Here is a 25,700-nt window from a genome sequence, read left to right on the forward strand (position 1 = left end):
AAAATGGCAATAATATATTACAGTATGGCTAACTATGGCACAGCTGGGGCATACAAATATTTATGGACCACTGTTTGCAATTTGTTTCTCTAAAATCAAGTTTACCTCCCTTGTGCCAGTTCAGGCTTGTTCTTTCATGCAAGATTTAAAAAACAATAAAAAAAAAAATGGATATTTAAGTACAAATATTATTTTAAAAATGTTCCTTTTTACGATAAAGCAATATTGCACTATTATATTGTGTTACCTTGGACAAGGCTTTAGTATAGGCACTTCCATGCTATTTTACAATAAACAGCGGATAAGGGTCCTACTACTAATTGGAATAAACAGACAAGAACAGATTTTTTTGTACAAAATAAACTTTACTGCCAAGTTTACAAAAAAAAAAAGTTTCCATGGTTTGCGTGGACCTCAAGAAATTCACTGTGAATGATGTAGGCCCCCCCTTTGTTCCCCCGCTGTGTCCACGGAGAGTACACCCATTAACCGTTTCTCATACAGGGTTAATGGAAAGATTTTGTCAGCCTTCACCAGTTTGCAGGTTGGACAGGAGCATCACCTGGTAGATATACATATTAGACAAAGGAGCCCGCTCCTGCTGCTCAGTGGCTTTCCTCCTGTACACAGGCTGGGAATGTGCCCACTGCTAAGAGGAGATGTGAAATTCAATCCAGAGCTATAAATTATAGAGATCATTTATGCATGTTCTCTAGACAATTAAGCATTGTCTTTATATTTGGCTGATCACTGTACTCTGTGAAAAAGCTCCACTAGTTTCATGACTATAAATGGGGACAGAATATCACAGAGTATAATGTAGTTTAAATGGTATTTTCGCCATGCTCCAACCAGGCTGTTTTAGAACATATATAAAATATGTACGTTCTTTCCAGTGGTGAATTTTAATGGCACAATATCAAGAGCCTCCCTTGGAAAGAAATGTATCCAATACATGGGGAAAAGGTTTGAGAAACTAGTTCTCTGTCCCTTCATCTTCGCTATATTCGCTGTCGCTGTCCCTGCCTGGATGATCTGGCATCTTTTGATGCTCCACGTCCTCCTCGCCTGGCTGACTACTCTCATCCCCCACTTTCACTACTGTCTTTTCAGCTTCCTTTGCCTCTTGCTGTGGTGCTGCCTTGCTAACCTCTGCTAGAATCTCAGGTATTTCATCCTGTGTTGCGGAGTCCGGTTTCTCTTGTCTGCTGTGCTCAGGCTCCTGTACATCAATGGACTCTGCTTTTTGCACTTCACATGCTTCTCCCTTAACGTCCTCTGATACTTCCTCACATATTTCTTTTGTACTAACAGTTTCTGTCTTATGTTCATCTCCCTTGGCAGAAAGGGTCCTCAGTTCATTCTCTTTTCTCGGTACAGGATCTGCCTTCTTGTCTGGCTTTGATTCTGCAATAAATGCTTCTGATGCAGCTTGAGTCACCATCTCTTCTGCGCCATTCCCTTGTGATAAGCTCTCTTCAACTTCCATCTCTTCTTCATGGGAAGGGTTAAAGTCTCTTTCCTTTGTGGCAGCAGGTGGAGGCAATAGAGCCTGTTGGGATACACAGATATATAGAATTAAGCACAAATAAAAACAACTTGGTGTGTTACGGAATACTTCTGACATGCATCTGCATGTTTGTTTGTTTTTTTACACTAAACTGATCACATTTTATAATTGGATGTAATGTAATTAATCTGGTGGCTCTCTCTGTAGAATGTCAGATAATTTAGGCATCTAGATGTTACTCTTGACAAATCCCTTTACTCTCTATCTAGAGTAGCTGTGGCACAAGGATCGGTTCCATCTTTGCCTGTAACTTAGACACTTTCATTTCTGCCGCACAATAAGGGGACACACAAAGTCCACAATGACATCTGCTATTATACCTCCGCTCGGTTCCACCTGCTGACATCTACATTTCGGCACTGAAATGGACCATGTTGCTAGATCAGTCCCTATGCTGGAAGCACATCCTCCCTTCTTCACAAGCCTAAATGCTGAACCACCATGGTGCATGAGCCTTCTCATATAGGGCCCATAAATATTTGAATTCCATGTTTGTAACACAACTACCCACATGACAATTTTAACCACTTGCCTGGCGTAGTCACATTTTTTGTGACCACACCAGGCTGTGCGTTAACCGATCTGGTTGCCAACAATGCGACCAGTCAGATAAACTATGTGGGCGGCTTTAGGAAGCGAATCTTCCAGACGCTGCAGCTCTTCCGGTCCCTCTGCTTCCCTCCACCCTCTCCCAGTGTCTGCTGTGCTGCCGCTCGGTCAGCACAGCAGGACCCCCCACCTAGCAGCTGCAAAGATTAGCAGTTGCTGGGGAAAAGTAAATTAATCCCCCTCACCCTCTAAAGCAGTGTTTCCCAACCACTGTCCTCAAGGAACACTAACAGTCCAAGTTTTAAGGATAGCCATACTTGAACACAGGTGACTTAATTAGTGCCACTATTATTTTAATATAACCATCTGTGCTGAAACATGGCTATCAATAAAACCTGTACTGTTAGTGCCTTGAGGACCGAAGTTGGGAAATACTGCCTTACAATGTACCTGGTGGCTGAGGCCGCCGTGAAAAGGAGAGTCACGATGTTCCGATGGTGGTGATCCGATGTCTGAGAAACCAATTTTTTTACAAATATTAAAAAGAAAAATATATATATGTATTTTTTTATGAACTCATTTTGGATAAGTTGTTCTTCACCTAATTCACTCGTAAAAAGACCCCAACAATTTCGGAGCAGTTTTTAGAACAAAAAATTGTCAGTTAAGTGGTTAAGACACCTCACCATGACTATCTGCATACAAAACATTTGCAACTGTTTAAACACAGTATAGAAATCCATTATCCTAGCAAACATACACTGCTACCATCTCTCTCCTTTCCGTGTTCAGTGCACACACCCCGGCTAAAAAAGCAATTGCGAGTACTGCTGACAAGGCCCAAGATCTAGTGCACACATATGCTGCACTTAGGACAGCCAGACGTTTGCGTATATTTGTACACACCCCTATGGGGCTGCAAACAATAATATTTCAAGGAGTCGTTGCTGAAGTTTGTACGTCGTTGAAATGGCACATGGCGGCCATCACCTCTTATCGACCCCTTAATGTCTTTGCTTCTTGGTGCACACAGCAGAAGAAAAATTGCTTGATCACTGTACCTTAATGTTTAAGGGCTACTCTACATCAGCCATTTTAATAATGTTTTTGTTTCAACAACCACATGAGACGGATCATAGCACAGGAACGCCCACCACTTTGCTGCCCTATTTCTGATAGCGTCTGTCCCAATCGCAAGTGCATCTTTGTGTATGCATTCTGTGTAACAGATGCATCATAGGGGTTTTTTTTTCGCGCATGTGCAGTTGCAAACAATCGATCAACGACATGAATATCGGCATTGCGCTCGAAATGCATGCACCTATGAAACAGGCCTTCCATGTGCAGCAGTGGTTATATAACGGGTATCCCGAGTTCTGCACATTTTTCTTATTCTGTTTGTACGGTGTCCGTGTACATACTATGTAAGGTGTGGCAGACCACTTGTGGCGCCATATATAAAATAACTGAACAAGTCGCCATGTCTCGGACATCAACAAAGGGAGCTCCCACTGCTGGCGACACATGACGGACGAGGAGGCCACCGGAGGGTAAGTATAACAGGCCCGGCTGAGGACATGACGGAACAGTGACAGAGGGTGGAGGAGGAGAGGGACGAAGGCAGAACAGGGGTTGAAAAATGGAGATGGGAATGGATCCAGATTAGTCGTAGGACTGGTCCAAAAACTACTATTGATAATAAGAACGATAAGTAAGCCTGGCTTGATCTTTGAACGTAATGCTTCCATCTTGTAACAGGACCGAGCAGCGAACAGATAATACTGAACAAATGCACTGGAGAAGAATGGCAGGGCAAGGGTTAAGTCTCTGACTGTATCCTTGCAGTACACAAGCTGATCTGAAACCCTAAAGTTGGATTTCCCTTGGAAGACACAAATATTTTTCCATTCTCAGCTGCACACCATCATTAGGATTAGTGCACCCACAGCACATTCAGACTGCTGTGTAACGACTTCCAAGACTCTGCGGAAAGATTTAGTGCTGAACTGCTGGGATTCTGCCAAGAACAGAAGGGAAACTCCTGCTGCTTTACGTCTATCCTTCCTTCACATAAACACACTTCATCCTTGCTGCGCTAAGACAGAGTATTACTGCAGTCACAGTCACAAAGGTGCTATATGCTGGGATAAATAAATTATATATATATATTTTAACTTTTCTTTTCGATTAACTCAGTTTGGCCAAATGTGAAAAACAGATTATTCCTGCAATTTTCCATAGCAATTTTTAATAAACATAGTAACAACCACATGCTTAAACTGAGGGAACACACATATATATATATATATATATATATATATATATATACACACACACACACAGTTTTACTTGGGACAAGAGCGCCAAATGTGAAAAACAGATTATTATTTCTGCAATTTTCCATAGCACAGACGTCACCTTTAGTTTAATAAACATAGTAACAACCACATGCTTAAACTGAGGGAAACACACACACACACACACACACACACATATATATATATATATACATACACACACATACATATACACACACACACACATATATATATATATATATATATATATATACACACACACACACACACACACACATACATACACACACACACAGTGTTACTTGGGACAGCTGTTTCCTATGAGTTTTATCCGTACTGCTGACTCTCTCCTATACTGTACTTACATGAGGTTTAAACTCATGTGGCAGCCATACTCCCGAATTACAAGGAGTGGACTAAATATATTTTAACAGATAAACGGTTTTAAGTTACTTTTAATGATATATCTGTTTTCTGTATATGTTTGGTTTTATTCTACATTGAATTCAGCTAAATACATATGTAATCCATAAGGTTAGTGCCTGCTCTGTAACATAGTACAATGTGTATATGTATCAACACCTGTTTTACTTCTGGGTGAATGAAACATTGGTGGTTTGTGTCGGCTCATAATGAGGTCTATGTACTAAGCCTTGGAGAGAGATAAAGTGGATGGAGATAAAATACCAACCAATCAGCTCCTAACTGTCATGTTACAGGCTGTGTTTGAAAAATGAGCTGATTGGTTGGTACTTTAGCTCCATCCACTTCATCTCTATCCATGGCTTTGTACATAGACCTCAATGTCTGTTAAGATCAGAGTACTGAAAGCACTGTTTGGTTACAAGGAATGTAAGGTGCTTTTTTGTACAGACACACTGTATCCAACACCCTCTGGCAATTGAAGCAATCATTACCAGACTCCATCTACAGGTTGTTTGCATGAATATTCAAAAGCAAAGTGCTTAGTTAGTATGCAGCGGTGTCCTCATACACCTTTTACTACATATCCATATCAGGCTTGCCTACCCTCCCGATTTGGCCGGGAGCCTCCCAATTTTCGGGTGCCGCTCCTGGCCCCCCGGAAAGGCAGGCAAGCCTCCCGGAAGCTTGCGGACCTCCCGACCTCCCCTCTGAAAAAAACGGAAACCCCCGCAGCGGGGGGCCCGGTGACATGATTCGCGCAGAATCCCGTCATCGTGGCCCCGCCCCCTGCTTCACAATGCTGAAAATAACAGCATTGTGAAGGGGGGGCAGAGTCACGATGACGCGATCGAGCGTCCCCGCCCCCAGTGTGCCACCAAATGGCCGCCCCCGGCTCCGCCCCCAATGACCGGCCCCGCCCCCTGCTATTAGCCGACAATCAGCTCCCTCCCGGAAGGCTGGAGCGGATTGTCGGCATTGCTCCATTTGGCGCAAGTCCAGGGCCATAGGAACCTGGGAAGAAGGGGGGGGGGGGGGGGGGGGGAGGCAGATGTCCCCCATGATTTCTGTTGGGTGGGCAAAGACTGCTTCCCCCATCCCATTTAATAATGTATAAATCATTTTTTATTGTATAATAAACAATGAAACTGGGGTTGGCTAAACCCAGTAACACTGACGAAAATTAATATAGGATTCTGAGTCTTTGTATATCTACTAGGGGTGAGCGGGTTCGGATATCCAAAATCCGAACACTCCCGTGCCACCCGATCCGAGCCGGGAACAGAGTCGGGCTCGGGTTTTCCCGCCTGGCTCGGATCTGAAAACGAGGCAAAACGTCATCATTCCGCTGTCGAATTCTCGCGGGTTTTGGATTCTATAAAAGGTCCCGTGATCACCGCCATTTTACATTCCCGCTGTGATTTAGGAGGGAGCTGGGAGCTCAGTGTGTTAGACGGACTATTATAAAAATAATAAAGTATGGCTGGCTACTGTGAAGAGAGAGGGAGGGAGCTGTTGCTGACACTGACCATAGGGGCTAGCTGGATACTGTTTTGCATATTACAATGCATAGGGGCTGGCTGGCTACTGTTGTCCTTGTCCATATAAAGGCTGGCTGTTGTCCTGTCCATAGGGGCTGGCTGGCTGTAGTGCTGTGTTGTCCAGGGACTGCCCTGTCTGCTGTAGGGGTACGCTCATACAAATAATTTTTACAGGGGCTGCCCTGTCTACTGTAGGGGTACACTCTTACAAATAATTTGCTTTCTCAATGATTTCCAGACACAATGTAAAACTTAAACCTTAAACTAAAAATGTTGCATTTAATACTCTGTACCACTTGTTCACATATCTAAGTAATATGGTTAAGTGGCTAGTGGGAACAACGGCAATTTCAAGGCCACTAACTAGCTCTGTTTTTTTACTGTCCCTGTACAGGTTGGGAAATTCATTTACAGAACAGAAGGTTTGCAAAGGATTATCTAAGGCAATTGTTTATTTATTTTTGGAAAGCATGCTTCCTGTTCCTGGTCCCCTTCTGGGATGAAAAAAATACACTCCCAGCAAGCAGGCATGGCGCTCAAGAAAGAATTCCCAAGAAAGACACAACATAAGACTTAAACCTTAAATCTGAAATGTTGCATTTAATGCTCTGTTCCGCTTGTTCACATATCTGATATGGTTAAGTGGACAGTGGGAACAACGGCAGTTTGAAGGTCACTAACTGACTGGTTTTTTTTTATGTCCCTGTACAAGTTGGAAAATGCCTTTACAGAAGGTTTGCAAAGGATTGTTTAAGTAAATTATATTTGGAAGCACTCTTCCTGGTCTCCTCCTGGGATGAAAATCCACTCCTAGCCACAGAAGCAGACACATGATTCTAAAGAAAGACACAACGTAAGGCCTTAAATCAGGGGTAGCCAGCCTCGGTCCTCGAGAGCTCACATTTTCCAGACGACCTAGCTGGTGCACAGGTGTATTCATTACTCAGCACCACATTTGAAAAGATCCACAGGTGGAGTTAATTATTTATTACAGTTGTGATTCTGGGAGGAGATCTGGAAAACATGCGCTGTTGGTAGGACCAGGGTTGGCTACCCCTGCCTTAAATCATAGATCTTACGCTTGTCCACATATCTGTGCTAGTTAAGTGACACTTTGAGGCCACTATGTTTTTTTTTTTTTATGTCCCTGTACAGGTTGGGAAATGCCTTTAGAAGGTTTGCAAAGGATTATTTAAGTCAATTGTTTATTTGATTTTGGAAAGCACTCTTCCTGGTCCCCTTCTGGGATGAGAAAATCAACTCCCAGCAGCAGCAGCAGCCATGCTCAAGGATTCTTCTGTGGCAAGGCTGCTGCCCGAAAAATAAAAAAAATTTAAAAAAAATTGTGTGTACGTGTTAGCCACACCTGTCATGACATCTTGCCTCTGTAGAGCCAGTTTGTGCAGGGACAGATTAATTGGCAGCTTGTTTTGTGGGGCCCAAACGAACCAATCATTTCAGCCACAGTCGTGTGGCAGACCCTGGTGCTGAAATGATTGGTTTGTTAAAGTGTGCATGTCCTGTTTATACAACATAAGAGTGGGTGGGAGGGCCCAAGGACAATTCCATCTTGCACCTCTTTGTTTTCTTTGCATTATGTACTGTTTGGGGCCTAGTTTTTCAAACTGCCATCCTGTCTGCCACTGCAGTGTCACTCCTAGATGGGCCACGTGTTTGTGCCGCCCACTCGTGTCGCTTAGCATAGTCATCCAGCTACCTCGGTGCAACCTTTTGGACTAAAAACAATATTGTGAGGTGTGAGGTGTTCAGAATAGACTGGAAATTAGTGGAAATTAATGTTATTGAGGTTAATAATAGTGTAGGAACAAAAGAAACCCAAATTCTGTGATTTTAGCTGTTTTTATGCTTTTTTCCCCCCAAAAAATACAGATCCAAAATACAAAACCCAAAACAAGGAAGGGTGGTTTTGGCAAAACCAATCCAAATCCAAAACACAAAGAAAGATCCAGATCCAAAACACGAAAAGTGGCCGCTGCACACCCCTAATATCTACAGTTACAACTGTCATAAAACGAGATACCAAACGCAAAAAAAGGGGCTCCAGGCCCTATAGTAGTCCTTGGCTATTTGCCCACTTATGAAAATTTTTGTCCCTGAGTAATTCCCATGTTGTGTATTTTTTCCTCAATTTTCTGTTTTAAAGTCTGAGTCAGATCCAAATTAAATTGCCGATGTTTATGCAGACTGAGTGATTGTTAGTAATTGTGCGTGCGTGTAAGACGCAGGTGGGTGTCTCAATACATTCCTCAGCATCTGTTATATTTGTATATTTTTACACAGCAGCTGTGTACATGATCGCAGCTGCGATGACATTAGCGTATAACTCTGAATCAGGCCCTAAGATTTAGGATTATGGTGGTTGTCAAAAAGGAATTAGTATAAAGCCAGATTATGCATAAAGATGCATGGCAAGGGAAACTCGTATCAGACATGTATAACAGGTAGAGGCATTTAAGGGGCGGTGCGGGGCCGGCCGGTGTTCCCGCCCTGTTTTCTGGGAGTTGCAAGGCCAGGGTCGGTGTCCGCGGACACATTTGCCTGGCCTCGCAAGCTGGCCAACCTAAGTAAGCTGAGCTCCATCCACCATTGTCCCAGCTTGGAACCTCGGTCGCAGTGCTGAAATCGCAAATGTAGCAAGGGGTGTCATACACATCATGCTGCATTTGCATTTTTGCAAGGACGAAATTGCAAAGCTGTTTGCATTCACTACACACTACATAGTATATGCTTGCATGCAGTTTTAAAATTCCGTCCACTACTGAATCACCCTCTCTGTCATTTAAGAAAAAATAAATAAAATGCTCGGCTGACAAGAAAAACAAAACCAGTCTAGTAAAGAAAGTGCTTAGAAAGAGCAGATTGCTGGAGTCTCTATTTACGCTTTACATTTTTACAGAACTAGTGCCTTGTGGGTTATTACTTGATGATGTTCACCAGGGAGAAAGCAATATACAGAGCGATCTCTTTTATATGCTGTGTCCCATACTGGGAAAGCTGTGAGATACAGGGGAGGCCAGCACCAGGGACTTATAGCGCATGCCTGAGCTCACCTAGGATGCAGAGTACAACTATCAGGAGGAAAGACAGAATTCATAGGGCCACGATGCATAAAGCACTAAGCAATGAAAGTATAATAAGTCCCTAGAGAACCTGGTAGCAGCAGCGTATAACTGTATGCCAGATATATGTTGGGCGCACTCGCGGGCTAGACAGATTGCCTGTTTTGCACCTCAGATGTGCTTACCTGGTGGTATTGGTATTGCTGGCTGCTTCGCATCATGTGCAAATACATGTTGTACACATATGTTGCCATCTCTGGCATGTTCTTAATAACCTGGGCGGAGTAGGGTGGCATCTCACCATTCTGGAAAGTAAAACATATGGCATAAGACTTTGTTTTAGAGTGTGGTCAGATATAATGTAACACTCTACTCTAGAAGTCTATTAAGGAACAACCCAACAGTGGGATATGAGTGGATATGTGACTGCAGGTAGGTTAGCATTTAAGCACATATCTACATATTTCACGCAAAGTTGTCATATCAATCCACATACATTACTGACAGGTACAAATGATACTCACTACCACGATATATAAGCAGTAACCAATTGTTTCAGAAATGCCTGATGTCAGCTACAGAGGTGTCCTTATACGTTTGCTGCAATTGCACCAAAAAGCCCCTCTCGGCGTGGAGGCACCGGCAGACTGTACTGATTAATTTGATAGGCGTCACTTGTATATCTGAGTGCGACTGAGTCCCTGAATCTGTATACGAAGAGCTACAATGTAGCAGCTGAAGGTTTTTTCATCCCGTTGTGCTACATATACAGACTTAGATGCACACAGATATAACAGGTGTCTCATATCACATTAATCAGCACAGTCTGCTGGTGCGTCCCATCGCATTGCAATTTAAAGGCCCCCATACATCAGCAATCGATTGTGGCAATTCTGCAATTTGCAATAGATTGTGTATAAAAATCTGCAATGTATGGGCTTCACAGATCGCAGATGGCAACCAAAAAGTGATTGGAATTGTTCAATCAGATTGTCCAACATGTTGGATTTCACAGATGGGTTGGGGCTGTAAATTGCTAGTGTATGGACATGATCAGCAGATTTGTAGACCGTTAGTAGTAAAAGGATGGGCCTTTCAAGATTGGCAGATCTGTGTTTGCTGCAATCGATCTGCAAATCACTGAAAAAGATCTGTAATGTAGCCGATTGCTATATTGGGAAATCCTAAAATCGGGCAATAAATCTTCAATTTGATCAATTGTGGTTTTCAGATTGCTGATGTATGGTGTCCTTTAGGCGCAGTTTCGGCAAACACCCCCCCCCACACACACAAAAAAAAGCTCACTCACGCCAGGTAATGGGCCCCATACATCTTGCCGCGATCCTGCGATGCAGCAAGCCGGCTTCGCAGGATCGCAGAAATCCAACATGTTGGATATTGGCGATTTGACGATCGCGATCTAAAAATTATCGCGTTCATCAAATCGGGGGCATTTAACATGTCAAATGTCAGCGATCCGGCGACAGATCGCTGAACATCGATGGTTGGCGATCGGAAATTTACCGAGGGCAATCGGAAATTTCCGATCGCATCCCTGCATCGCGACGATCCGTCGCAGATGTATGGGCACCTTAAGTTGCGCTGCGTGACGTATTGAGGCTAGATGTACTGTATGAGGACACATCTGCAGTTGCCACTTCTTCACCTGCAGGCAAATACTCTCTAATCCATAGGCACATGGGCAAGGAAACAGATTGTGACCTCCTGCTATAATTATAATGAGGGTCACATGCTCTGCAATATTTAAGGCAACATTGGGGAAATTATTTGATACTGTAGTGTGTGGCCCCCAAATGATTGTGATGTTTGATTATGATCTTATGAAATGTGGGCATGTTGGTAAACGGAATGAAGGCTGGATGCCACGGGCTATAAAAAGTATTCACCCCCAGGTTGATTTCTAGCAAACTGAAGGCTGAGATTTCATTCAAGTGTTCTTCAACAATGTGTTATTTTGCCCCCCTCCAATAATGTGCAGATCTGTGAGGTGTCAGCGGTGTAGTTGTCCCTTGGATAGATTCTTCAGTGTCTGCCATGGAAACTGTGCCATAGACTTCCCAAACAAGGTCATTTCACAGTCAGATTATTCTACAAAAAATCACAGTCTCTCCATTTGATTAACATGTGATTGGCAATGATTGGGGCATATCAAAGGTCTTTCACTATTTATCCTTTACATCATTTTCCTGATTGGTATTTTCAATAACCTTTTCTTGAATTTGTATTGATCATTTTTTTTATCTTCATGATGAAGCTTTTGTTGGGCAACGCCCAATTAATTGTGGTGCTCCACAGGCAGAGGTGTATTTATTTTTAAATACTTTGTAGGTAGATTTCAATTAATTATGTAATCTCTGAAGATAACTGCATCATGGTAGATTTTAATATGATGATTTCTTGTGTAAGCAACTACTGTCTTTTTTTCTCTTTGTAATTAAGAAAAAGCTTTACAGTTATGGTTTGATACTATTATACTATATGACAAATTATGTAATCATTTAAAGACTTCCTGATCAAATCCATTTTGATTCCATGATATCAGAGGGGTCAAATAACTTTTATAGTCACAGTATGTGTGTGCACAGTTATCTTATGAACACACTAACAGGCCAGAGATGCTGAATGGGACCTCTGCATGGTCTTACTGGTCAAGTCAGCTTAAGAAATATATTGCTACCGAAAATTGATACTAAGGGCATGATGCAATTAGAGGCGAAAAGTCCCGGCCGGCGAAAAGCATTCGCCGCTGCGATGTGTTCGCCTCATTCGCCTGTCTGTATGCGAAGTTGTCACGTACTTTCACAATACGCAATTCAATTACAAAACAGGAAAAACGCAGATGTGCACATGTGTAGACTAGTGAAAGACTTCTTATTGGAGGGAAATCAGTCTGTACCCCAAATAAGCCTAAGTGACCCTGGTAATCAATATAGAAGTGTATAAATAGCTCTAATAAAAGTATTTTCTGTACCTAAAGTAAGTCAAAGACCTGTTATATGCACTTTTGCATGAGGGTGGAAAAAATAGATAAAGCAATTTTTTAGGTGAAAAAAAAAGTTGTAGTTAAATTGGGGGTACATTAAAATGGGTGCTAGTATATTTGTGTGTTAATAAAGTGCATTTTAAAATACTTAATAAAAAAACACCTGCAATCCTAAGAACACCTGTCCCATCCATACAGCCCCCCAAAATACCTGACCCAGTACTTTACACACATTTTCCATCACTTTTTACATTTTTACCCCCTAAAAATGTAATGTAAATTTTGGGGCATGTTAATATTCTATAAAGTTTATTTTGCCTTAATAGTCATTAGAGGGATGTCCAAAGGGTTCTGAACCTAGGGCCTGATTCAGAGCCGCTCGGAAGCGGCCGCTCGTTCGCTCCGAGCGATGTTCGCACAACTGCGCATGGGTCGTAATGCGCATGCGCCAACCAGTCATTGCGGTCGGAAATCGAGCGCTCGCAAAATAGCGAGTACCTGCTAATTTGAGTGACAGGATGAGGCGTTTGTGGGTGGTAACAGGGGAAGGTGCTTGAAAACGGGGAGTGGAGATCCAAACGCAGGCGTGCCAAACAGTCAAAACGGGCGTTTTAAGGGTGAGCATAATTAATACAGCAGCGTCATCAACCACGTCACTTGGTTGTCTCTTAGCCTGAACTGTTCGCATGATTGCGGTAAGAAAATCCAACCACAAGCACTGCGAGCAGTTCAGACGCCTTTCGATGTACTCGATTAATCAAATAGATAGCGGAGAAGATGTAGGATGCGTGCGGCCAGGGGGCGTCTTTACAAAATAGCGAGCGCATGTTTTGTTCGCTCACCCAGACATAGAGGCGTCAACAGACTGCAAAGAGCGAGCGCTCAATTTAAATAGCCGGCCCCTTTTTCTGAACGAGCGAGCGCAAATAGCGTTCGGCTCTGAATCAGGCCCCTAGTCCCCACTTTTTAAGCCCTAAATAGAGATTTTGCACATCTTTTCGCCTGTTTTAGCCTATGGAGTTTTCACACATGCGAAAAAGTTCAAGAATTGAATAGGGCGACAAGCAGGAATGTGGCGAAAGCATCACATCGGCGAATCTTTTTCGCTGATCGTGCCTTAATGTTTTAAAGCCATCACTCCCATATGTATTTTATTGGTAAGGTCACAAGGACAATGTGAGTTTGTGGCCGTTGATGATCTCTCATACAAAAGGAAATGACAGCATGAACTCCTTCAAAGTTTACTTTTCATGTCCAAGCTGCTTACCTTCCTCTGTGTTGGGAAGGATTCTCCCGGTAAGATGTGCAGTCGCAGTGGGCGAGCGGTCAGCTGTCTGAATGCAGGGGTCAATTCAAAACAATTCTGGAAGAGGGAGGCTCGAGCGAATATGTACAGACCAAGTCGCGCTCTGGACATTGCAACCACTAAACGCCTCACATCCCTACAAGAGAAGCACAGAGACCACCAAAGGTTACATACTATTCCCTCAGAAAGGGTAAAACAACAAAATATATGGAAGTTTAGAAAATGGAAACAAATGTGATTAATTTATGTGTGACAGCACATTCTGCACAGAGATCCCAACTTGTAGCCATCCTGTTGCATAGAAACCCTATACCCCAGCAACTTTCTTGCAGAGAACCACCCTCACCCCAGCCCTTTAAAAGTCATGCCATTAAAGTCAGCCAGGGTAAACTCTGAGGATGAAAAGGCCTTGTCTGAAGAGATCAGTGGATTTGTGTAATAGGTTGCAAGCTGCAGCCGCTGCAGGGCCTCCTGGGAGTCTTCACGTATCTTTAAATCGGCAATCATTTTAAAGGCAAAAACAAGCTGGTTTTGCACGCATTGGGGCAGAAGGTCTTGACCCTGTGATTCAACATGGACAACATCCGGGCGTCAACGCACATGTACTTCAGTAGTGGAAAAAAACCTCTGGATGAAGGGACCATTCCACAGGGCAAAGGTATTTTCTGCTGTCCATTATCATTGTCTGAGTAGATCTCAGACTAGAGTTAAAACAAAGCACGGAGCTCCAGCATGTTGTTTAATCAGGAACTTAGAGTCTTCTGGAGTCCATGCTCACAAATGTCCAGTCCCAATGGTACATTTAGTGAAAGCCTTTAATGGGACTGCACAAATTAAATGGTCTCAAGGTGGATAATGATAGTACATAGGGCAATAAAGCGAAGATGAACAGATACTGGTCTGAGCTAACCAGGACTACACAAAGCACTGTAGAGAGAGATATTTTATTTCCCTGTAACAACACTCTAGCGTTGAACCGTAAAAAAACCCAGGAAGATTATCTGATTTGTACCAGGTCTGAGGACTTAGGTGATACCAACCATGACACACAAAGAATTCAACCAGCTTCAAAAGATGAGTCGGCAACAATCCTGGGCATCGTGCCTTCATTGGGCAATGATAACCCCTTGAATCAGAGAAAGGCAGAAAATACTACAGTGATCAATATGAACATATATGAAAGGTATAGTCTGAAACAGAAAGACATGGAACTGAACAGCAAAGTTGAGAAGGCACCGTAGCCCTTCCCAGGTTTGGAATAAGCATGTACCAGTCTGTGATGGCCATGGACAACCTGAACCCAGTCTGTCCCAAATAGGTGATGGCTTACTTCCAGGACACAATCTAGAGCCTGGCCACCCGTAATCTGAATGGAAAGGAATTTCAAGTTCAGAAGGGATCACAAGTATCTGTCTGAGTGCAGGACCTAAAAGAGGTTTGATGATTTAAAAAAAAAAAAAAAAAAAATCCTGAATCTCTTCTAACCCTCCTGGACAGGAAATGTACCTGCCCTAAAAGGTTTCCTGTAGAGTAGAGCATACTTATTTTCCTCCCAGAAGGTTAGAGAAATAGCCTGGGTGGAGACTACAGGAAATATAGGAAGAATCTCCCTAATAATACTTTGTTAAGCAAATAGAACTAAGTGGAGCTTAGTCTCACACAAATATAAAACACCCTATGCCCTGAAGTCAAATTACACTGTGAAAAAAGTCCTGAATATCAGGATGAAACGCGTCAGTATTGCACCAAAACCTTTGTGGGCGGAACACAAACTATCTTATACACAAGCAGAAACTTGAGTGGGCAGGCAGTACGAGGAGGTTTCAACTGGAATGCCGCATATATTCTAGTAATCTCATTGTTTATACCTGTGCCTAATATTAATGGTTATACTAGATATTATCTAGATTGTGAATTGCTGCTTAATGTTATAACAATCGGATCCTGCTTTATAGCGTATTGCATTGTTCTTAACTGCGACAAGAAAATACAGATGCAGAACCTGCTTGCACTTTAATGGTATACTAACTCATTTGTGGCTTAAATCCTATTGCGTGCAAAGACAAGTACATATTGGACTGACACATTACGAAAATAAAATATATATATATATATATATATATATATATATATATATAGATTATATATATATATATATATATATATATATATATATACACACACACACACACACATGCCGTTGCAGCACAACATAAGGATGCCCACTTTACCTTACACACATCCATAATACTTTGCAAGACTACGAAACATTGGTAACATCGAGTACAATCACAGCCACACGCACACTTGCACAAGGTCTGACCTTACTCAGAAATTGCTGATCTTTCAGTACGCATTAAGAGCTCAAGCTGCGTATGCTATTGCATTGGATAATTTATGCATGCCCCTGCATTGGCGTTCAAACGCACTGAGATGCCTGTGTTTGTCTCACCAGCCCCCTCCGTCACCACCCACAAACGGTACTTCCTGTCAATCACTCTGCGATGGGTCTATGTAGTCACTGCATCACAGTGACTGGTTAGCGCTCACACACTGCGATGCTTACGCATGCAAAGTACGTAACAATCGGCCATCTGCGTACGCTGTTGCCAAAAATGATTGGACATCCCCGAGCAAGCAAAATACCATTGCACACGAGTTCCAAATGGCCACTAATGTATGTAATGACTACACAACATCAGGAAAGACATAGAGGGGTATTCAATGTGAAACGTGAACTTCACTGTCGAAGTTAACGTTTCATATCGGAGTTTTTACCTGCGTTAAAGTGTCGGGCGCGTGCCCGCTTATCTCCGTATTCAATATAAAATTAACGAAAACAGGAGCCTCCGAAGTTGGATTTGCGTAAAGTTACGAATTTTTCCTTAACAAAATTGTAAGACCCCCCTAAAGTTGTAAAAACATGGGGGATCACTATGGGTACCCCCGTTTTAGCCTTTAAATGAAAGTCGGGGATTTAAATAGCCGCAGCAGGTGTTTTTTCCCCGATATTGAAGAAGTGATGCAGAAGAGCACTTAGGTTTTTTTTTTCGTTTTTTTAAGTGGTCCCATCAAATTTGGGGTACATGAAAATGGGTACTAGCATATTTTGATGTCCCTAAAGTAAGTTTTTAAAAATTCTGCAATTGTGCACCTGCCGCTATAATTCTATTCTAGAAAACACCTGCGGCATACTTGCAGAATAGCCCTGAACCTATTTCCCTATTGTTAAACAGTTTTTTCCCTTTTTTTTTTTTTTCACCCCAATTTTTAAATAAATTTTTTGGGGTGTCCCTATTATTTTTTTAACACAGTTCTTTTTTAAATGTCATTCCCAGGGGTGCAGGCTATTTTTTTTTAAGCCTGCACCCCTAAACCCCAATTCTGCACTTTTTTTCGACACCTATTCAATGGTGAAAAGTTATCACCGTTTTTTATCAAAGACTTTTCAAAACTGCGATAAGTCTTTGAAATTGAATACGGTGTAAAACTAAAACCTGCGATAATGACGTCATAAGTGCGATATTAACACAAAAACAATGTTATCGCTCCCATATTGAATACCCCTAATAGCCTGTAGCACCACTGTGCCTGACTAAAAACTTTCATTGTAACAAACAACCTCGGACACACTAACAGTCCAGGCCACACTTGAGCACAGTTGACTTTAATTAGTGCATCAGTCATTTTGATTTAAATATCTGCGCTCAAGCATGGATATCCATAAAACCTGGACTGTTAGTGTGCCTTGAGGACCAAGGTTGGGAAATACTGGTGTGGGTTGTTTTCAGCTGCCACGTATTAAGACCTCTATTACATCTGCAGACATTACTGACAGGCACACTTTACGTAACCATCCTTGAGGACCATTTGCACCCGTTCACGTCATGCACAACTACAAAACAGCACAGGTCCATAGCCACCAGATTATGCCTGGAGGAGTATCCCTCTGAGTTTGGCCTCCTTGCTTGCCAGATTTGAACCTAGTAAAACACATGTAGAATGCACTTCACGGCCATCAATGGCAGTGTTCCACTACCAGTGAATATTAGGGAACTGTGGACCATTACTCAGGAGCATGGTGTACACTATCCACACAGTGTTTCAGAGAGCTTGTGAAGTCCATTCCCTGTTGTGTTGGTGCTGTAATACGATCGAAAAGAAGACCTACGCGTTACTAGACAGGGGTCTCCATTTTTCAGGCACATGAGTGTATATTATATATATTTACTACTAAGTAGTATATACTGATTCTACTGCTGAGTTAGAAAACTCCCTCCCTTTTTTCTTTTTAGATGTAAAGTCAGACTGACTATACAGTGCCCATCAGACCCCACATCCAGAGTAAGCTGCAGTGGATGCATGAGGCCAGTGGCGTAACATTGGCCCCCGCAGACCCCGCGGTGGCTTGGGTGCGCCAGGGGCCGTTGCTACGCCACTGCAACTTTGAACACTGGCCTCTGAAGTGATCAGAGGCTAAGGAAGCCTCTGATCGTTTCAGAGGCAAGCGTTCCCAGTGATGCAGTGCGTGGGTGACATCATGACGTGGATCAAGTTAGATCCAGTCAGCGTTGCAGCACGACGGCGGACGCATGGAGTCAACGATGCTCAGTGTGGAAAAGTACTGCGGTCAGGTAAGTACTGGGGGGGCACAACAGGGGGCACTGCATAAGGGGCCACAACTACAGGGGGCACTGCATATGGGCTCAACTACAGGAGCACTGTACATGGGAACAACTGCAAGGGCACTGCATATGGGCACAACTACAGGGGCACTGCATAAGAGGCAAAACTACAGGGGGCCCTGCATAAGGGTCACAACTACAGGGGGCACTGTATAAGGGGCACTAACTTGATACACGCAGTTTACAGGTTATAAATTATGTTCCCAATAATCTGGTTCTACACGGGCATAGAAACTGTGCACCCTGTCTTGAGCTGAGATGACAGACTGGCAGGAGCGGAGAGGAGGGCTGGGAAGGTAGATCTTTCAGGGTGGGATGTAATGGGCATTACTGTGTGGCATAATGTGATATTCCAGTTAGGAGCTTGGACCAACTATCGTCCACAAGAACCCCGATAATCCCCATCGCCGTCCAGAGTGACCACTGTGATTTGTTGCAGATGATGAAATATGTCAGGGGCTTTTGGATCCCTCTCGAGAACCAGAGAAAAATTTACTAAAACCCCTGATCTTTATGCTGTACATGAATGGAACAAAGACACCACTTCCAAAAGCTACTGAACCATAAAAAGGATGGACTATACTTTAAGTCTTTTGACCTATTTGGAGGGAGCTCAGACAATGATATCTGCTAACCCGTAATCCCTAGGGGTAAGTAATAGATTAAGACCAGGTGTCATCAGTGAGGTGAAGTAGATGAGCCCCTACCAATCCTGAGGCTTAGCAGGCAGAGATGGCCCTAGGCATAGGTAAATGCCTAGGGCTGGTACCAGCGGAGATTTGGGGCACACCGCGAGGGCCTGCTGGATGCAAGCGGCTGGGAGACTCCCTGCTCTAGCGGGCACGGCTATCGCGATCCGAGCTCTCATCTTTGATCAGGCAGCTCAAACAGGCAGGGGAGCAGAGACAGTAAGTGGGGGCAGTAGCTCCACCTCCTAAGGGCCTTTGAGGAATCCAGTAGGCAGCGCGCCTGCACTGACTTCTCTCTGCGCAGCCTGCCCGTGCCAACCACCCCACACAAAGCGCAGCTCTGGGTGGACTCACCGGACCGGACACAGTGCACAGCCAGCCAGGTGATGGGTACTGTGGTGGGTGAGGGGTGATGGATGCTGTGCTGGGAGAGGGGTGCTGTGCAGTGAGGGAAGAGGGGTGCTGGATGAGGAGTGCTGTGCTGGAATAGGGGTGATGGGTGATGTGCAGTAGTGAGGGGTGCTGGGTGAAGTGCCGTGAGGGGTGCTGTGCTGGGTGAAGGGTGATCTGCAGTGAGGGGGGAGGGGTGCTGTGTAGAGAGGGGAGAAGGGTGCAGGGAGAGGGGTGAGGAGGTGATGTGAACTATGCAGTGAGGGAAGAAAGGTGCTGTGAGGGGAGAACTGGTGTGCTGTAAGGGGAGGACAGTAAATGTTGCTGTACATTAAATTAATTTTTATTCAACTTGGTTGGGTTTGAAAGGTAGATCGAAGGAATTGGAGCACAAATTTTCATATTGAATGCAACATTAGGCTTGATGGTGGGATTATCTGCTAGGGGGCACCAGCCAATATGTTGCCTAAGGCATCAAATTGGTTAGGGCCAGCTCTGTCAGCAGGTACTCGGGAGGACTTGCCAAAATCCAAGAGCATTGAGCCTGCTATCTTAGAGGTGTAAGAGGGCTTATTTAACCTGCAGCATCTAAGAGCCACCAGCTTGGTCCCAAAATGGTTTAATGCCTAAAGTTGGGTACACACCTAAAAGATACATCTGCAGATGATGGGTGTTCATACACACTGAACAACCATCATCTGCCACCTTCCCACGGGTCCTGCTGACCGTGGATCGCATCGCGCACCCCTGCCCGTGGCCTCTGCTGCAAGTGTATCTGCCATCCGATGTACTGCACAGCTGACGCAATATTTCTGTGAGCGACGTCGTTCACAGACATATCGTCTGTACACACTGGCCAAAGCACTCACAATATATCGGCCGTTCAATTGAACGGTCATTATATCGGCCAATGTGTACCCAGCATAAGGAACAAAAGGAGTATTTGTTTTGAAAACTGGTTTGCAAATATTTTTTTAAACAAAAGCATGACCTGTGGAGTCCTTTATAATCCTGGCAGGTTCAGGTCTCTCCTGAAAGAAAGAAGAGCCAATAAGGACACACACACACACACTTTTCTGTTGTGTCAATCACATACCTGAAGTTTTGCCATAGGAGTCTGGCCCTGATTCAGAGCCTGTCGCTCTGACAGAGCGCTCGCTCTGAATCAGGGTCGGTCTTTTTTTTTTTTTTTTTTTTTTTTTTTTAGAACGGCCTTCCTGGCCTCCAGCTATAGCGAGCGGCCAGGAAGATGGTCGTGATGGTCTTGTGGTAGGGTCTCGTTGCCGCAAGCCCCAGAGAGATTTCGGCTCTAACAGAGCCGGAATCTCTCCACTGACATCACTTATGATGTCAGTGGGGCCGGCCCCAAACAGTAGGCGTTCACATGGGAACGCATCCGTTTGGGCAGCCACTCCCCCGGCCCGCCCACCAAAGGGGGCATGCTGTCACTCAACATCGACAGCACGCCCCCTTTGGTGCGAGACCCGGAGCAACGGTTTGCCCGTTGCTATCCGGGTCTCGTGCATGTGCGCGACGGAGCCGGCTCCATCATGCGCATGCGCTCTGGGCCACCGTCGACCCGGTTGCGCGCGCTCAGCGCTTGCGACCGGGTCTGAATCAGGCCCTCTGTGTCCTATTATCAAATCAGCAGATGTTCCCCACTGTTAGTCTAGCCAGGGCTGCATCTTTTGTGCAGAATGACATAGTTAGGAGATAGGTAGACTGCCATCCTCTTATTCAAGGAGTCCTAGAAGTATGGCACATATGGGAGAGGAATTGTTGTGATCTTAAACAGTGAAGAGATGGAGGGTCCATAGTTAAGACCTCCAAACTACTGCAAAGTGCATAAAAGCTTACAAAGAACAGTCAATTCCCTCCAATACCAACTCACTGAGAAGCTGTCTGTGGGGAAGACGACCAGATGGCCAGGCATTAGGGTAAGAACTGTAATGTGGAAGCAGGCCTTAGCCCTTAAGTGTTCGGAATGTTCAGGATATATACGTACTGCTGTCATAAAGTCAGTGTCATGCCTAAAACAATCATCCTTCCTCTATAGGTTTGTAAAGGACTGGATCAGGAGACTTACCTAAGCTAGTCATAGTATATAGGCAGAGGCCGCCCTCGGATCTTCCCTTACCAGGATAAGATCAAATACTGCTCTAGGGACCCAGTCAACTCAGGATATAACATAACCTGGAGGGTCTCTTCCGAGAGTGCACAATATTTGATGCAGGTATGACGGTGCTACATCAACGTGAGGGTATAGCTCCCCTGCTCTATGCATTAACTCATGGAACTTTGTTGAGAGATTGTAGGTCCTGCGCAAGTGGTGTAAATGGTACTGCTTGTCACAGGTATGCTGCTGCACTGGAGGATGCCTGACCTCATCCAGTGGATAAATACAGATAAAACGTGGGGACCAGATGCTGCGCACAACCTTATGTTACTAGCTTAATTCTATCTCATGAATGGCTTCACTTATATGATGTAATTTACAGGTGTATGTAAATATAATCTAGAGTTGTTATACCCAAATAATGAATTGGTACTGTATGGAGGTTTGGATAAAATTTATATCGTTTTACTAATGAAAAAGTATATCACAATATGAACCACTACAAAGCAGTACAGTATATGTTTGCCTATATACTACTGGTTGCAGAAGTAAACATTGATTACACACCAGCCCTGCAGTGTATAGATAATAAACATTAAACAATTAATAAAACGTTGAATGCAAAAAAGGAAAACAATGGAAAAATTTTGTGATATATATATATATATATATATATATCACAATGTGCCAATCCCGTTGTGGATAGGCACTGGTGCTGGTCTCAATCTCTGATGCCGCTAACTGAATAGTCAAATTAAATTAAATGTGAATTAATAGTTGGTGCTTGTTCAAGGAGAAATAGCGGCATCCCGTTAACTCCAAGGGGTACCTTCGTGGTATGTTATGAGTCCTGTGGACGTCCGTGCGTTGCCCGGGTTGAACCTCCTTGCGGTACGGGGATGGTTAGCTGTGGCGGTTGCCGGGGGTCACTCTGCGTCGCGGGCGTCCCGTGTGCCGAGATCACGGACACTGTCCCTGTGGTCAGGGGCAGGTCCGTGCGCGTGCACCAGGACGCACCGGACAGGGGAGAGGAGTGCCTGACGGTCCTAGCTTGTGAAAGCCGGGGGCCGCGGACGACTCTACACCAGAGGATACTCACCCGGATGCCAAGCTTCCGGTCCCGGTGGTCTTCGTATCGGCGATGTTGGCGCGCTTGTGCTGCTGCTTGTGGATGTTTCCGGTTCACGTCGTAATGTGCTGGAACAGTTGGCGGCAGGTGGGGTTTAGTGGAGATGCTGTGTGATTGAAATTTGCAGTGTTCCCTCCAACGCGTTTCGACCTAACAGGTCTTCTTCTGGGAGTATGGGTGTTCTTGTGGTGCTGCTTGAACCTTTAAATACAACTACATTGTCTATGATTGGTTCAGATTCTGACGTCATAGTAGTGCTTAATCCTTAGTGATTGACAGGAAGGTGAGTTATCTCTGTAATTGCATTCTCCTGATAGCATTAAATCTGATTATATGGCTAGTAGGAGTGTTAGTGGGATTCCACATATACAAATAAAATAAAATACCGTTCTTGTAAGGATATAAGTGTATATATACATATATAATCCGTATATATACACATATACACAACTAAACACACACTTACATGAAGAGAAGAATTTACATAAATTACTAAATGAAAAATAGAAATAAATATAAATAATAAATCAATGAATTGAGACAGATCTTTCTGTTTCACCCCAGGTGTGGTTGATGTTAAATTGACACATAGAGGCGGATAGGGGTTTTTCTTTGTAATATTGGATACTCCCTGATGTGTCTAATTTAGACATTGTCTCAAGGGATGCAGTTTCATTAATGTAAGTCATGGTAATGGGTAAATGGTCTGTATGATAATTTGGATAGTAGTCTATTGCTTGCATATTATAGATTTTACCTCATTATCGCGATTCAAACCTTTGGGATGAAAAGTCTGTAACTTATACATCCATTCTAGTTCCGCTCTGTTGATGTAGTTATCGAAATTGCCCCCTCTCCAGTTTGGTTCAACTGTCTGTAGTGCTATGAAATTCAGATATTTTGGATTATTGTCATGATGATCTTTAAAATGTTTGGATAAATTGTGGCTATCCAGTCCCTTATTTATGTTTCTGACATGCTCCATGATTCTGACTTTCAGAGGTCTAGTGGTTCTGCCCACGTATTGTTTTGGACATGTACACTGTAGAAGGTAAATAACATTCTTATCATTGCATGTTAGTGTTTCTTTGATGTTATATGTGTCTCCTGTTGAACAGGATCCGAATGTTGTAGTTGGTTTAGTACTTCTGGCCCCTGTGTTTCTACATCCGGAGCACGAATGGCAATGGAAGAAGCCCTTTGATGGTGTATACAGAGTGGTCTGTATAACTTTTTTAGGTGGAATGTGATTCTTGATCAATTTAGACCTCAGGTCCGGTGCCTTCCTGTATGTTATTTTGGGTTTATTGGGTATTACTCCTGCTAGCATGTCACCCTCTTTAAGTATTTTCCAATGTTTTCTTAGGATTTTCTCTAGTTGTCTACTTTGTTGCGAGTATTGTGTAATGAATCTTACCTCGTCATTGGGTGTTGTTTCCTGATTGATACCTGATATCTTGTGAGTCAGTAATTCAGTTCTGTCTCTATCTTGTACTGCCTCCAGTGATTGGAGTACTAGGGTGGTTGGGTACTCTTTCTCTTCAAATTGTTTGGTAAGGTCTTCACTCTGTTTAAGAAAATCTACTTGTCTAGAGCAGTTTCTTTTTAGACGTAGGAATTGTCCTTTGGGTATGGCTTTAAGCCAGTTTGGATGGTGCCAGCTCGTTGAAAGGATAAAACTATTGACATCTACAAGCTTTTTATGAGTGTTTGTGTGTATCTGTCCCTCTTGTATGAATATATTGAGATCCAAAAAAACCATGTCAGTCTTACTGTAGTTGGCTGCAAAAATTAAATTATTTGAATTGGTGTTGATTTTGGTCAGAAAATTCTTGAGGGTGTGTTCATCACCTTTCCATATAAATAAATAAAAATAGATGACGTTTTACTTATATGGAAAGGTGATGAACACACCCTCAAGAATTTTCTGACCAAAATCAACACCAATTCAAATAATTTAATTTTTGCAGCCAACTACAGTAAGACTGACATGGTTTTTTTGGATCTCAATATATTCATACAAGAGGGACAGATACACACAAACACTCATAAAAAGCTTGTAGATGTCAATAGTTTTATCCTTTCAACGAGCTGGCACCATCCAAACTGGCTTAAAGCCATACCCAAAGGACAATTCCTACGTCTAAAAAGAAACTGCTCTAGACAAGTAGATTTTCTTAAACAGAGTGAAGACCTTACCAAACAATTTGAAGAGAAAGAGTACCCAACCACCCTAGTACTCCAATCACTGGAGGCAGTACAAGATAGAGACAGAACTGAATTACTGACTCACAAGATATCAGGTATCAATCAGGAAACAACACCCAATGACGAGGTAAGATTCATTACACAATACTCGCAACAAAGTAGACAACTAGAGAAAATCCTAAGAAAACATTGGAAAATACTTAAAGAGGGTGACATGCTAGCAGGAGTAATACCCAATAAACCCAAAATAACATACAGGAAGGCACCGGACCTGAGGTCTAAATTGATCAAGAATCACATTCCACCTAAAAAAGTTATACAGACCACTCTGTATACACCATCAAAGGGCTTCTTCCATTGCCATTCGTGCTCCGGATGTAGAAACACAGGGGCCAGAAGTACTAAACCAACTACAACATTCGGATCCTGTTCAACAGGAGACACATATAACATCAAAGAAACACTAACATGCAATGATAAGAATGTTATTTACCTTCTACAGTGTACATGTCCAAAACAATACGTGGGCAGAACCACTAGACCTCTGAAAGTCAGAATCATGGAGCATGTCAGAAACATAAATAAGGGACTGGATAGCCACAATTTATCCAAACATTTTAAAGATCATCATGACAATAATCCAAAATATCTGAATTTCATAGCACTACAGACAGTTGAACCAAACTGGAGAG

At 43.3% G+C, this 25,700-nt stretch overlaps 1 protein-coding gene across 1 annotated transcript in view; it reads right to left on the reverse strand.

The window, feature by feature from the left end:
- Positions 1-352: 352 nt before the first annotated feature.
- Positions 353-25,700, reverse strand: part of AQR (aquarius intron-binding spliceosomal factor) — a 169,904-nt gene continuing 144,556 nt past the window's right edge. Inside the window, exons 33-35 of the mRNA XM_088456488.1 lie at positions 13,753-13,927; positions 9,667-9,786; positions 353-1,552 (exon numbers count right to left, since the gene is read on the reverse strand). Of these exons, the coding sequence (XP_088312614.1) occupies positions 977-1,552; positions 9,667-9,786; positions 13,753-13,927 (871 nt within the window). The 3' untranslated portion in view covers positions 353-976. The remainder of the gene's footprint in view (positions 1,553-9,666; positions 9,787-13,752; positions 13,928-25,700) is intronic.

The sequence above is a fragment of the Taudactylus pleione genome, unplaced genomic scaffold (genome assembly GCF_031769625.1).
Source record: "Taudactylus pleione unplaced genomic scaffold, aTauple2 ptg000707l, whole genome shotgun sequence".
Classification (NCBI taxonomy): domain Eukaryota; kingdom Metazoa; phylum Chordata; class Amphibia; order Anura; family Myobatrachidae; genus Taudactylus; species Taudactylus pleione.